Genomic DNA, 12,877 nt, shown 5'->3' with positions numbered 1-12,877 from the left:
GTCTGGCTCACTGCCCCCCCAAAATGGACCCAGCTGAGGGGTCCTGTTCTCTGCACCTGCAAACTGTGTTTTAGACCATGTCCCTGTCATCTAATAAACTTTCTGTTTTACTGGCTGGCTGAGAGTCACGTCTGACTGCGGAGTTGGGGTGCAGGACCCTCTGGCTTCCCCTGGGGCCCGCCTGGGCGGACTCGCTGTGGCAAGCGCACGGAGGGGCAGAGGATGCTGAATGCTCTGAGGTCAGACCCAGGAAGGTGGAAGCTGTGTGTCCTGCAGACAGTCTGTTCGCAGAAAGGAGACTTCCCCGGAGTCCTGACTGGCTATGTAGGGAGCAGTTCCAGAGCATCGCCCGGGGACTCCGTGACAGAGGGCCCCTGGGATCAGTGGCGGGAGGCATTTGGGATCTGCCCAGAATTTCACAGGACAGTCCCTCGCCCGGCCGGCCTAGCTCCGGGCCCAGAGCCCAGCACATCCTGGCGCAGGGAGGGGAGAGGCCCGGGGAGCCTGCCCCCAGAGCAGCACGCTGGGCCAGAGACAAGACCAATTTCACTGGGGCCTGGAAAAGAGCCGCACATGAGCTGGGGAATGGCGGGCACGGGGGAAAGGGGCTGAGAACTAGCTGCAGAGCGTGGCGAGGGGCTAGCGGCGGGGTCTGCTAGCGAGGGAAAGCCGCGAGCCTGCAGAGAGGGTCATGTAGCTGCCGAGAGCCGTGGAGAGAAAGAGCAGAACATGTCAGCGCTTGCTGCCCGTGAGCCCAGCCAAGCTGGGGGGAAATCTCCTGAGGGGGCAGGGGAAGCGCCTGGCTTTGACTGGAGGATACAGGCCAAGAGCCTGCCAAGGGGCCGGGGATCTGAGCTTTGCCTGGAGAGGCCTCAGAGGGGCCAAATCTGGCCTGGTTTCCAAGAGGGCTGAGCAGTCACCTGCCGAGAAACCAACCCCTTGGGGGCGTCTGCAGGTGGAAATCCTGGCCAGCGTGCAGGGCACAATCCTGCCCCCCCTGCCCGAGTGAGGTCCCTCCTCGGCCTCCCCCAGCTCAGTCTCTCACCCCCTGCAGACGGGTACTAAGCCACCAGCCCTCTGGGTCAGCAGGGAGTCCCCTGCCTCTCTCCAGACAGGGCCTCTATTGGACAGAGATGCCAAGCCGCCAGGTGGGACCCCACTGGGCGTCACCCTGACCCCGGGGGCCAGGGGCAGGACTCACGTGACGTTCCCGGCGTAGTGCTTGATGCGGAAATCCCGGCCGAACTCCATGGATTTGTCGGTGGTGCAGAGCTGCGAACACACGGTGGGCTGAGCCAGGAGGGCACAGGCGGCCAGCGTCGGGTGCCCACACATCGGCGGGAGGGGGGTAACCCACCACCCCTCTGGGCACCACTGCAGACACAAGCCCTGTCCCCAGGGCAGGCCAGTACCCCATACTTTGGTACGCCTGCCCTGGCATGGGGAAACAGCCCCCGTCCTCATGCCCTGCACCCCCCCTTCTCCCCTGCCCCAGCAATCCCCCCCTCCCACCTTCACTCCCACCCAGTGCCAGGCCAACGAACCGGGCAGCCCCACGAGGTGCCAGCATACCCAGAATGCACCAGTGAGCGACCCTCCGGCCCCCACTCAGGGGAGAGGAACCTCCCACCCCTCCAGCCAGAAGCGCTGGGGATTGTGGGGTGTGTGTGTGTGTGTGTGTTAAGGTTACAGGGAGGGTAAATTTGTCCCGCTCCTGCAGAATCCAAGGAGCTCCCTGAGACAGCCTCCCCATCCCCCAAAGGGCCTTTCCCGCGTAGCAGGACCCAGTCTCCCTCCCACTCCTGAGCCCTTTGTCTTCCCCACAGTGGGCAGCCTAGCCCCCGCCCACCTAGCCGGTGGGGCTCAGCCCTGACCCCATCTGAGCCCGGGCCCTGAGGTGCCCGTGTGTGGGGTGTTACCTTGCGGCTGGTGTAGTGGGGGTGCTTGCCCAGCTTGGTGTTCATGGACTCCAGGAACATGGCGTCGGTGACCTGGCCCCCGGTCAGGCAGGCCTCGTCCAGGATGGAGATGATGCCCTTGTGCGGCTGCTCCACCAGGTCCACGATGATCTGGTTGTTGAAGTACTCGATCTGGGGCGGGCAGGGCAGAGGTTACCGGGCACGGCCCTGGGGGAGCTCTGGGGTTGACCCCCACGCTGGGGGGTGGTCACAGCCTGGCCTACGGTCCCTCAGTGAACAATGGAACCCCTGAGCCGGGCGCGGGAGAAGCCTGTGTCGGGCCCCTCGGGAGACAACGTTGCTGGCTCAGAGCAGGGGCCGCAGCAGGTGGGAGTTGATTCCCCAGCAGGCGAGAGCTCCCTGGGGCAGAGCTCCCGGCCCAGTGCCCCGGCAGGAGCGGCTCTCGCTGTCCTGCTCCTGCGGGTGCTGTCTGCCCCTAGCCCTGGGTGAGGGTCACACAGATCGCTGGGAGGAGCCCTTCCGCATGGCCCTCTGGGCAGGGACCCCGCACCCCAATGCGGCGCTGCCACCCCCACGCTGCCCTCTGGGCAGGGACCCCTCACCCTTCCCCATCACGTGGGGTGCTTCCGCCCCCGCGCTGCCCTCTGGACAGGGACCCCTCGCCCTTCCCCATCACGTGGGGTGCTGCCACCCTCACGCTGCCCTCTGGGTGGGGAACTCCCACCCCAATGGGACACTGGCGCCCCCACGCTGCCCCCTGAGCAGGCGCCACCTCCCCATGGGACTCTGCACTCACATGCTGCCACTCAATGCCTTCCCGCTGATACTCCTCCTGCTCCTGCCTCAGGATCAGCTCGATGAACAGCTGCTGCAGCTTCTCGTTACAGTAATTGATGCAAAACTGCTCGAAGCTGCAAACCAGCAAAGTGCACAAGTCTCACGCTCTGTACCCCTCACTGCATGCCCCCTTCCCCATCCCTCCACCCTAGCGTACGCAGCACCCCACCTCGCACTCTGGAGAACACACTGGGCTCCCAGGCCAGGGCTGGCTGGATGTGCTGGCTACCCCATGCCCAGAGCCAAGGAAGGATTCAGTTCACGGGGGCTGGGCTGAAGGATCCACTCCATGCTAACCCCCCATGCTGCACCTTCCGAACAAAGCACTTTGCATGCCGTGACATGTGAAGAGTGACTGCAATGCAGCCGCCTCTGGGCTGGAATGCAGCAGCTGCTGCCCAACACACAGGAACGTGTCACAGGAGTTTAGGGGAGCAGTGAAGAAGCAGCCACAGCAAATCAAAACGCGCAGGAAACGTCTGGAGGCCACATCGCGACCCCGGCTGAAACTGGGTCCGTGTGAACACTTCAGCTCTCACCAGGAGTGCCCCGGGCCCTGGGTGGGCAGCACCTCTGCTTTAGCCCCCTCCAGGAGGCACAGCAGCCCCCAGCCCCACCCACTCGGATCAGCACAGCCCCTGACCCACCGGCACCTGCCATCCAGTGACCCAGCCCGATATGGCCTTGCACTGGGGGGAAGGAGAGGGGGCCAAGCCTGTGATCAAGCTGTCAGTGGAGTGCACAGTCCCCGGCTCTCCCCTGAACCGGGCCTGGGAGCAGCAGGCAGACGGAGCCACCATCCAGCCCAGCGGATTGGTCCCTTGGCCTGAACCCCTGCGGCCAGCGACCCGCCCTCGCTCTCCCTCTCCTCCATGCCTGCCCCAAGGCCCTCTGCACATCAACAGCTGCGTGCTACCCGGAGCCACCGGCCCTGGCAACCTGCCCTCCTCTCCCTCCCCCACCGTTCCAGGGTCGAGCCACAGCAAATCAGCCCCAGGAGTGACCCCAGCCCCAGTGCATGCTGGGAGAGGAGGCGGTGGGTAGGTCTGGGTCCTGCTGGGCAGGCCTCCGGCTGGGCTGGCTGCATTGCCCGAGGTGGCTGGCTGGGCTCTACCTATTGGTTTTGAAGATCTCGAAGCCGTAGATGTCCAGCACAGCGATGACGGTGTTCTTGCCGTGGAGCCGGGCGTCGTAGTTCTTCACCTCGATGACGGTGTTGATGCGCCCCACGATCCAGCAGAAAAGCCGCTCGTAGATGGCCTGGGGGAGGGATGCGGAGGGGGTAGGGGGAGACGCCATGAAGCGGAAGGTTCCCCCTGGCAGCTAGTCCCAGGGACTGGTAAGGGTGAAAGTCTTTCCACCAGGTGTGGGGCACTGTACCTTTCAGGAGCAGGCGTGCTTAAGCCACGCCCTCCGGGGGCGGGGACAGGTGGTTGGCACTGGGACATGTGGGGCAGGCTGATGTGCAGGTTTCACTACTGCCCCCTGCTGGATGAAATGTCATGGCTGTGCAACTCTACTGCCACCTAGTGGCTGCTGTGGATATAAGCCTTAACCCTACTGCAGGATGGGGTGCGCCTTTAGCACAGGGGCTGAGGGGTTTTTGCAGCTGAAGGCTCTGGGTTTGATCCCCACTGCTGCCCCAGTGTGGTATAACCAGCCACGTCCACATGGCTGCAGCCATGGAGCTGTCTGGAGCGGCTGACCCCGGGAAGGGCTTTGAGCAGCTCCTGGCCTGTGACCCTGGCCTGTTTCTATCCATACTCTTCCTCCCAGGCTCCCAGACACTGCAGCGCGGGTGCCTTGGATGGGGACGGATGTGGGGCACGTCAGAACAGCCCCACTCCAGGCTGCAGGGCTGGCTGCTGCCAGTTTAGTGACCTAATTTAACGCGTCCATAGTCCCCATCAGCACGGGATGGCAAACTAGCCGGGGTGCCACAGGCCCGGTGCAGAGCAGCCAGAGATGCCCAGTCTCTTGTGGGCAGGGAGACAGTCACAGCACAGAGTGAAGCCTGCCCCACAGCTGCCTGGCCTGGAGAGAGAGAGAATCCGATATGTAGCTGGGGGCGAGCATGACTCCCGCGAGCTCACGTGTACCAGCTGGGAGGCTGGCCCCGAGTGGGCAGTGAGGAGGAAGGCAAGAGGGCAGCTAGGGCGCCCCCCACAGGAGCTGTGGGGCATCAGGGCAATTGGAAGGAGGATGCTGGAGGTCACAAAGGGGCATTGCCCTGCTGAAGGATGGTTTCTGCAGCGGCTCAGCACGGGGGCTCGGTAGGGCCCAGCTCCTCTACCCCTTTACCTTGGCGCAGGCATCCCTGGCATAGTTGGCTTCCTTGGTGCTGTGACCCTTCTCGATGACCTCCCCGCCGCCCGTGGCCACCGCACGGTACAGCAGGGTTCTCAGCAGGCTCTCCGGCCGGGTGGAGGTCAGCTCCGCCAGCTGGGAGACCAGCTCCCTGTTCTCTATCTCCACGGCGTCTCCCTCGGCGACGAAGCTCACGTTGCCCTGGAAATCCAGCGAGAGAGACGCAATCAACAGGGAGAGGGCACTGGCTTCCCGCTGCACGGGCCTGAGCTGGGGGAAGCCACCGGTGCCCCATGGACCCTGGGACATAGAATCATTGAATCATAGAACTGGAAGGGACCTCGAGAGGTCATCTAGTCCAGTGCCCTGCGCTTGTAGCAGGACTAAGTATTATCTAGACCATTCCTGACAGGTGTTTGTCCAACCTGCTCTTAAAAATCCCTCATGATGGAGATTCCACAACCTCCCTGGGCAATTTATTCCAGTGTTTAACCACCCTGACAGGTAGGAAGTTTTTCCTAATGTCCAACCTAAACTTCCTTTGCTGCAGTTTAAGCCTATTGCTGCTTGTCCTCTCCTCAGAGGTTAAGAAGAACAATTCTTCTCCCTCCTCCTTGTAACAACCTTTTATGCACATATCTGCCCTAAGCCTTGCGAACGGTCCTGAGTGGGCACAGAAAACACACCGTGCGCAGGGACGCTAATACACACACCCCACACGAGGATACACAATGGACAGACGTCAGACAAACACGCACGGACCTGACGCCTAGAAACGCAGGGCCCGATTCTCCGCTCCCTTGTGACTCGTGTTGTCCAGCCCGAGGGTTAACCACGAGGGTGGTTCACACCGACCAGTACAGGTGTGACCGGTGCCTGGGTACCAGGCTCAGGGCCAACAGAGGGGCAGCCACAGGAGTGGACCCAGCATGTCGTAGGGCAGGCAGGTGACGAGCCCGCCCTGTGTCATGTCACAGGTGGCACAAACTTCACTCCTTGCTGCAAGTCAGCTCAATTTCCCTGCCCAGGGTCAGCCGGCACCAGCCTGCCCGGACGCAGTCACAGGCTAGAAAGGTGCACGGGGCCACATGGAGGTGCACGGGGCCTGGCTCTGCAGACTGAGAGTGAAGGCCCCATCGCCAGGACTTGGTCCTATGATTGGCCACTTTTAAGGCGGGTCAGGTCACTGCACTGCCTGAGGCTAGGGTGGCCAGGTGTCTGGTTTTTGACCAGAAAGTCCGGTCGAAAAGGAGACCTGACAGCGTCCGGTCAGATCTACGGACCGGACACCCAACGTCTGGTTACAGCGGGTGGGGGAGGTGCCAGGTCATCACCAGCCATCCCCAATTCAGCTGGGGCCGCCTCCTACCTGCGTCAGGGGCTGCAGCTGCCAATCCCAGCTCTGCAGGCGGGTCCTTCCTGACCCAGGTGCGGGGCAGGGAGGAGGGGGAGAGCAGCGAGCGACAGGGAGAGGAGGAAAGGGGGAGGGGCCTCGGGGAAGAGGCGGGGCAGGGGCAGTTCCTCGGGGGGGGCAGGGGAAGAGATGGGGTGAGGGGACTTTCCAGAACTCCTGCTGGAGTGTCTGGTTTTTAAATATTACAAAGTTGGCAACCCTACCCAGAGTCCCCCGCAGTCCCCGGGCACAGCCGGGTGAGCTGGGGACAGGGCCATGAGGAGCGGGCACTGCTCAGCGTAGCACAGACCTCAGGGTTATTGTCACATGTGGCACCATACGTCTGCGGGCCCGTGTCTGCGTGCAGTCAGGTTGGCAGCTGGAGCCACGGGCGGGGCCTGTTCCAGAGCGCTGCTAAGTGCCCTCGTGAAGGCTAACGGCCTGCCAACCACCCACAAGCTCTGCTCCCAGGGTCCTGCAAGACCCGGATCCAGACTCAATCCCAACCCACCCACCTCCCAGGGAAGAGTCACTGGCTTCCTGGGCTGTCAGGTGCTCAGCCCTGATCTGCTGCCCGGGTAGGGTGGCCGGCTTGGGCATTCCCGCAGTGCGCCCGGAAAGGCCGGTGGAGCCCAGCTCAGCTTGATGAAGTGCATTTCCCTTGAGCCCTCTGCCAACCAGCCTGGCATGTGTTTGGCTGGGCAGCCGGGGGAGCTCCAAGGGGCAATGCTCTGGGAGGATCCCCTCCAGATTTCTGCCCACAACTTCGGAGCAACTTGAAGAAATTCCTCCCCACTCCAACGAGGTATGACACCGAGCTCAGCACACACTGGGCAGGGCTGTGGGAACTGAGCCCTAGAAATGGGTGTGTGTACCCCAAACTGACCCCGCCCCCATCTCTGCCACGGGCCGAACCAGAACTCCACCCCCATCTCTGCTATGGGTCCCGCCAGCACCAGCCCCAAACTGACCCCACCCCTCATCTCTGCTACGGGCCCCACCAGCACCCCACCCCAAATTGACCCCACCACTATCTCTGCTGGCCGGGCCAGACACGGCACAGGGGAAGGGATGTATCCGCCGACCAGGCCATCACTTACCAGGTGTAAAATAGTAGCCAGGATCTTGTAGACCGAGTCAATCTCCTCCGGGCTGAAGCCGATCACCTTCATGGCATCTGCCACGGCCTTGAAGTTGGACTGATCACTGGCCAGCAGCTGGAAGAAGGGCGGGGGAGGGAAGAGCAGCAGAGAGAGATGAGCCGACGGTTCCCAGCCCTGGGGAAGGTGCCAGCTGCATGGCCCTGGAGTCCTCCATCTGGCCACAGTTCACACTGGGCCTGGGGAGCTGCAGGGCGAGCTGCCTGCTCCTGCCCCAGAGAGACCATCTCTACCAGCAAGGGGATCGCTCAGGCGTCTTGGCCCACTCAGTCCTTGCCAGCCGCTAGTGCCCACGGATACAGTGCCCCTGGATCCACTGAGAACTGGGCTGAGAGCCAGCAAACGCATTTCACAGTGGCCACCAGGCAGCCAGGAGGTGAGAGTGGAACTGATGATCTACCTAGCGCCCATCACTGCAGTGTCTGGCCTGGAGGTGAAAGGCTCGGTGGCCCTCTGCCTGGCACCTGGGGCCCCCTCCGAGCTGTGTGCAGCAGAAGCCATGTCCAGCTGGATTTCTCCAAGTGCTTCCTGCCCGCCTGCCCTGCGGCTCCTCTGTACGATGGGGGAACGGGACGCAGAGAGGCGCCCAGCGAGGGGCATGGCCCACATTCAAGGCAGGGGCTGCAAGAACTGTGCTTAGCACTTAAGACAGGGCTTTCTCCCTTCACAGTGCTGGATGCACACGAACCCGGGGACACTCACAGGCCCCTTCACAGGAACCATGATTAGCCCCCCATGGGGGATGGGACTTCAGCCTAATGGGAGCCCTGGTGGAAACTGTGTGGGTGCATTAGACAGCAGGTGGCTGCAGCTCCCACTGAAGTCAACGGGATTTGTGCCTGGTTACACCAGGGATACGTTTGGTCCCGGAGCACCCCAGCAGCTCCCTCCCTGCAGAGTGTCGAAGCTGCACCCTGCCCGGGCCGAGGGAAGCCCACTGATCCGATCGGCCAGCTGTGAGGCGCCTGTCGGGAAGCCAGGGCTTTGCTGCACTGACAGCTGGCTCCGCCCGTTCCCGTTCCCCATGGCGAGCCACCCACCCAGCCCCTGCCTTCCCCATCCCAATGCTCAGGCACAGGAAGATCCCTGGGCCCAGGTTTCCAAGGGACCAGTGATTTGGGGGGCCCCAACTTGAGACCCGTAGAAGGGCCTGATTCTCAGGGTGGGGGCTCAGCACTTTCCACAAACTGGGCCCGGGTCTCTGGGTGGGTGCCCCCAATCACCAGTCACTGGGGGAACCCTGAGGAGCCTGGCGTGGTCCCCCCCCGGGCGTGGAACCGGGACTCACGTTGTTGCTGGCACCCTCGCTGGTGAAGCGGTAGGCTGCAGGGTCTCTGCAGAGATGGAGGGAGGCCAGCTGAGCGTCCGAGGCCCCGAGAAGCAGCTGAGGGGGAGAGACAGGGATGAGTCCCCCTTGTACCTGGGGCATGTGACATTGCGCCCCCAAGCTCTGGGGGATAGCGAGGACCTGGCACTTGCTGCCCGGCAGCTGGGCTCTGGCTGGCCTCTGAAGGCAAGGGAGCTCGCCCAGCAGAGCCCAGGCAGGTGGGTGTTCCCAGGGAAGGGGCAGCCGGAGAGGAGGCAGGGAGCCGAGACCCAGAGAAAGGACGGGGGTCAGGGTAGTGAGGTGTTGGCTGGCGAGGAGGAGGAGCAGGACTGTGGTGCTGAAGGTGGGAGGAAACTGGCCTAGCAGTCGGGTGACCAGATGTCCCGATTTCATAGGGACAGTCCCGATATTTGGGGCTTTTTCTTATACAGGAGCCTGTTACCCCCACCCCATCCTGATTTTTCACACTTGCTGTCTGGTCACCCTACCTAGCAGCCTCAGCTCTGCCCTCCCAGCCCAACCTGTGCGGGGGAGCCAGGAATGGCTGGGCCCCATCCTCAGGGCGGCCGACTAACGTGCTCCCTACTGGGCCGGGGCTGAGCGAGAGCCAAAGGAGGCGGGCGCCTGCAGCGTGCCACAGAGAGTGTGGCTCAGCAAGGTGACGGCACTCACTTCCCTGGCTCCTCTGAGTCACCGGCCTGCGGTTACCCGCGCGGGGCCCGGCGCGCTATAAATAAGGGACACGCAGCAGCAGCGGAAGCCGCCGGGGCATCGCCGGCAAGTCCCTGCACCCAGCACAGCCCCGTTCTGCACCGAGGCCTCTGCAGCACCCAATTCCCCGGGTGAGCGGGATCCTCCTCTGCCCCCAGCCGGGCAGCAGCCGGGGGCCTGAGCGCATAGGACTGGGGCTGACCTGGGAGCAAAGCTTCCTGCCTGGGCACAGTCGGCAGGAAACCCACAGGATGTGCCCCTGTGGCTGGTAGGGTGGGAGCCCATGAACCTTCCCCACTTCCCCCTTGTTCACCCTCCCTCTCTTTACTGCGGCTGGCTGGGCTGCTGCCAATGAACTCATCGCAGGCTGGCTCTGCTTGGGCACCACCCCCAGCTGCTCCCTTCTGCCTTGGCACCTGCAGCACACCCGGCCAGCTCTGCCAGGGCATCCTGACATTCCTGCAGCTTGCGCCCAAGCTTACTGCTGCGAGCGGGAAGCCTAGAGGCCCTGGCTGAAACCAGACTGGCATCGGGCCCCACTAGAGAGACCTGGGTGGGTTCTGTGGGGGCATTTCCCTGTTCTACTGATGAGCGCACTTCCCATCTATCAGTCGTCTTTATTTAGTCACCTCCTTATCCCCTCCCCTTCCCCTAGGGAGCCAAACCCTGCAGCCTCCCGGGGATCCCCCCGCACCACGGACTGCACCGTTGCCCCAGGATTCCCCCCCCGGTTCACCTGGTAGAAGGAGTGGAAGTTCCTCTCGCCTGGCTGCTGGTGGAGGATGCGAGACTGCAAGGGAAAGCCCAGAGGAAGTCAGTGCCTGCGGGGGCCGTGTCTCGCAGCCCCAGGCCGGTCCTTGCCACGCACCATCGCTGTGGGTCCCATGCTGGCACACACAGCTCAGCCCCGGTTGCTAAAGAGTCACCGCCAGCTGCCAGATTTGCTCCAATCAGAGACAATGGGCTGGTGAGACCAGAGAAATCCCCTTGTCTCAAAGGACACACCAGTCCCTGGTAAAGGAAACTCCACACCCAGAGCGCTGGCAGCTGGAACAGGGCCGATCACTCCCTATGCCTCAGGGAGCCTCTCCGGCAGGACGGCCATTGTCTGCCCTGGGCTTCCCACCTAGCCCCCTTATTTTGCTGCAGGATGAAACCAGCCCTTCGAAGTTCATGCAGCAATGTAGCAGCCATCCTGGCCTTCTGGGTGGGAGGCCCCGCTGAGGTCCTGGCCACCGGGGACTGTTCAAGAGAGCAGAGGCGTTAACTCCAGTGCCCTGGCTAAACGCCGGTGAGTCGCAACAGCCTGTCCGCCTCAACTCCCCCTGCAGCATGGATCCAATGGCCGTCTTCCCTTCCTGCCCTAAGCTGGGGGGTGCACTAGTAAGCAGCTGCTGCGTTGCCCCCAGAGGTGGCTGCATCCCAGTGAGGGGTGAGACAATTTCTGTGTGTGCAGTGCTTTGGGATGAAAGGCATCCTGGGAATGTCAGAGACTAAGGGCAGGCCTGGGAGGCAGTGGACCAGAACTGAGCCTGTCACGGAGAGGGGCAGAAGAACCAAACAGGAGACTCGCGAGCCAGCTCCAGGAGAGCTCACCAGAAGGGCTTGTTGCCCTTCGGAATGCACGGGGTCTAGGATACTTCGCGCTCGGGGAGCGCCTTTCCTGGGGGGATCTCAAAGCACGTGACAAAGGCGGGTCAGCGTCCTTCTCTCCAGCGGGGGAAGTGAGGCCCGGACATGATAGGGTACCACAGCACCCCAGCATCAGGGCCTGTCTCCTGACCCCCAGCCCACACCACTAGATGACACTATCTCTAGCGTGAGCTCCCCTAGGAGGGCCGCATGACCTCCAGGCCATTGGATGCTTAGAGGTGATGGCCACTGGGCTGTCTCCCAGCCCAGCAAGGACTGGTACCACGCCTGGATGCAAGGCCCAAAGGCCACTCCTCCTGACCACAGCAGGCTGCAGGCCCCAGATGCCTCTCCCCTGCCATCTCTTCCCTTGCTCCGGGGCCAGTCACAGGCGCTAGCCTCCTTCCGGCAGCCTCCTCCATCTGAGAGCTCTCAGCCCTTCGGCTGAAATGTCAGAGCCCTTTCCAGCCGGGTCTGATAACCGAACAGGGCTGCCCTGCCCAGAAAGGGGCAGGCCGCCCTGTGACGGGAGGGCACAGGGACCACACTAGCACACCGCGATTTCTAGGGTTTATCAGAGCCGACTCAGGCCAGGCAGGAACTCTCAGCCAGTCCAGAGAGGAGAGCCCAGCTAACGCCCCCAGGATGGAGCTGTGGAGAACCAAGGTCCCTGCTCTCCTTCAAATACAAACAAATGACAGAGGAGTTGCTTGCTCAGGAAGACGTCCTGAGGCCTGGCCCTGCCTGCTAGGTACTTCCCAGCGCAGCTAGGAGAGGGCCGATCTGCTTGGAAAACATCCAATTATCTCCCCAGAAGGCACCTCTGGAAGGCCACGTTCTGTGCCTGCTCCCCAGACATGGACCTGCCCCGGGCACAGGGCCTCTCAGCCCTGCAACATTTCTGTCCCCCACCAGGTGAAGGGGTGATTTGATCCCAGCCTCTAAGTCCCAGCATGGGGAACAGGTATTTAGCAACGGGCTCTGCAGTCTAGCAGGCAAAGGTCTCACGCCGTCGGATGGCTGGAAGTTGAAGCTAGACACATTCAGATTGGGAAGAAGGTATCAGTTTTGGACGGTGAGAGTAATTAGCCATTGGAACAATCTACCAAAGGCCGGGGTGGAGTCTCCATCACCAACAATCTTTCAACCAAGACTGGAGGTCTTTCTAAACCATCTGCTCTAGGAATGATTGTGGGGCATTCTCTGGCCTGGGCTAGACAGGAAGTCAGACCAGATGATCATGATGGTCCCTTCTGGCCCTGGGATCAATGAAGGACACTGAGCAAATGGTGCTTGATTTAAGGAGGAACGGAGTCCTTCCTCCCCTTACCACAGCCTGGGTTAAAAGGAAAGGGGCTGCCGGAGAGGGGCTCTTCCAGCCCAGGGTGACGGTGCCTCTCTAGCGAGGGAGGAGGGGGCTCGAGTCTCATACCCCACCTGGAGGCATGGCAGGGTGAATTACGGCAAAGCCTGAGCTCTCAGCCTCTTCCACCCAGACCCCGCGGCCTGACCCGCACGCGAACCAGCCAGATGCCGTGCCACAGGGGTACTGCTCTGAGCACTGGGCCCATGGTGCCACCTCCATCCTCTT

The 12,877-nt window shown here is 62.4% G+C and overlaps 1 protein-coding gene across 1 annotated transcript in view; it reads right to left on the bottom strand.

The window, feature by feature from the left end:
• The window catches only part of MYO1G (myosin IG), a 67,607-nt gene that overhangs the window by 43,166 nt on the left and 11,564 nt on the right, over positions 1–12,877 (bottom strand). Inside the window, exons 6-13 of the mRNA XM_074946473.1 lie at positions 10,391–10,444; positions 8,905–9,000; positions 7,557–7,673; positions 5,058–5,264; positions 3,871–4,016; positions 2,716–2,830; positions 1,920–2,090; positions 1,202–1,272 (exon numbers count right to left, since the gene is read on the bottom strand). Of these exons, the coding sequence (XP_074802574.1) occupies positions 1,202–1,272; positions 1,920–2,090; positions 2,716–2,830; positions 3,871–4,016; positions 5,058–5,264; positions 7,557–7,673; positions 8,905–9,000; positions 10,391–10,444 (977 nt within the window). The remainder of the gene's footprint in view (positions 1–1,201; positions 1,273–1,919; positions 2,091–2,715; positions 2,831–3,870; positions 4,017–5,057; positions 5,265–7,556; positions 7,674–8,904; positions 9,001–10,390; positions 10,445–12,877) is intronic.

The sequence above is a fragment of the Natator depressus genome, chromosome 2 (genome assembly GCF_965152275.1).
Source record: "Natator depressus isolate rNatDep1 chromosome 2, rNatDep2.hap1, whole genome shotgun sequence".
NCBI lineage: Eukaryota > Metazoa > Chordata > Testudines > Cheloniidae > Natator > Natator depressus.
The sequence above is the reverse complement of the archived record's forward strand: the minus strand, read 5'-3'. Positions and strand labels throughout refer to the sequence as shown.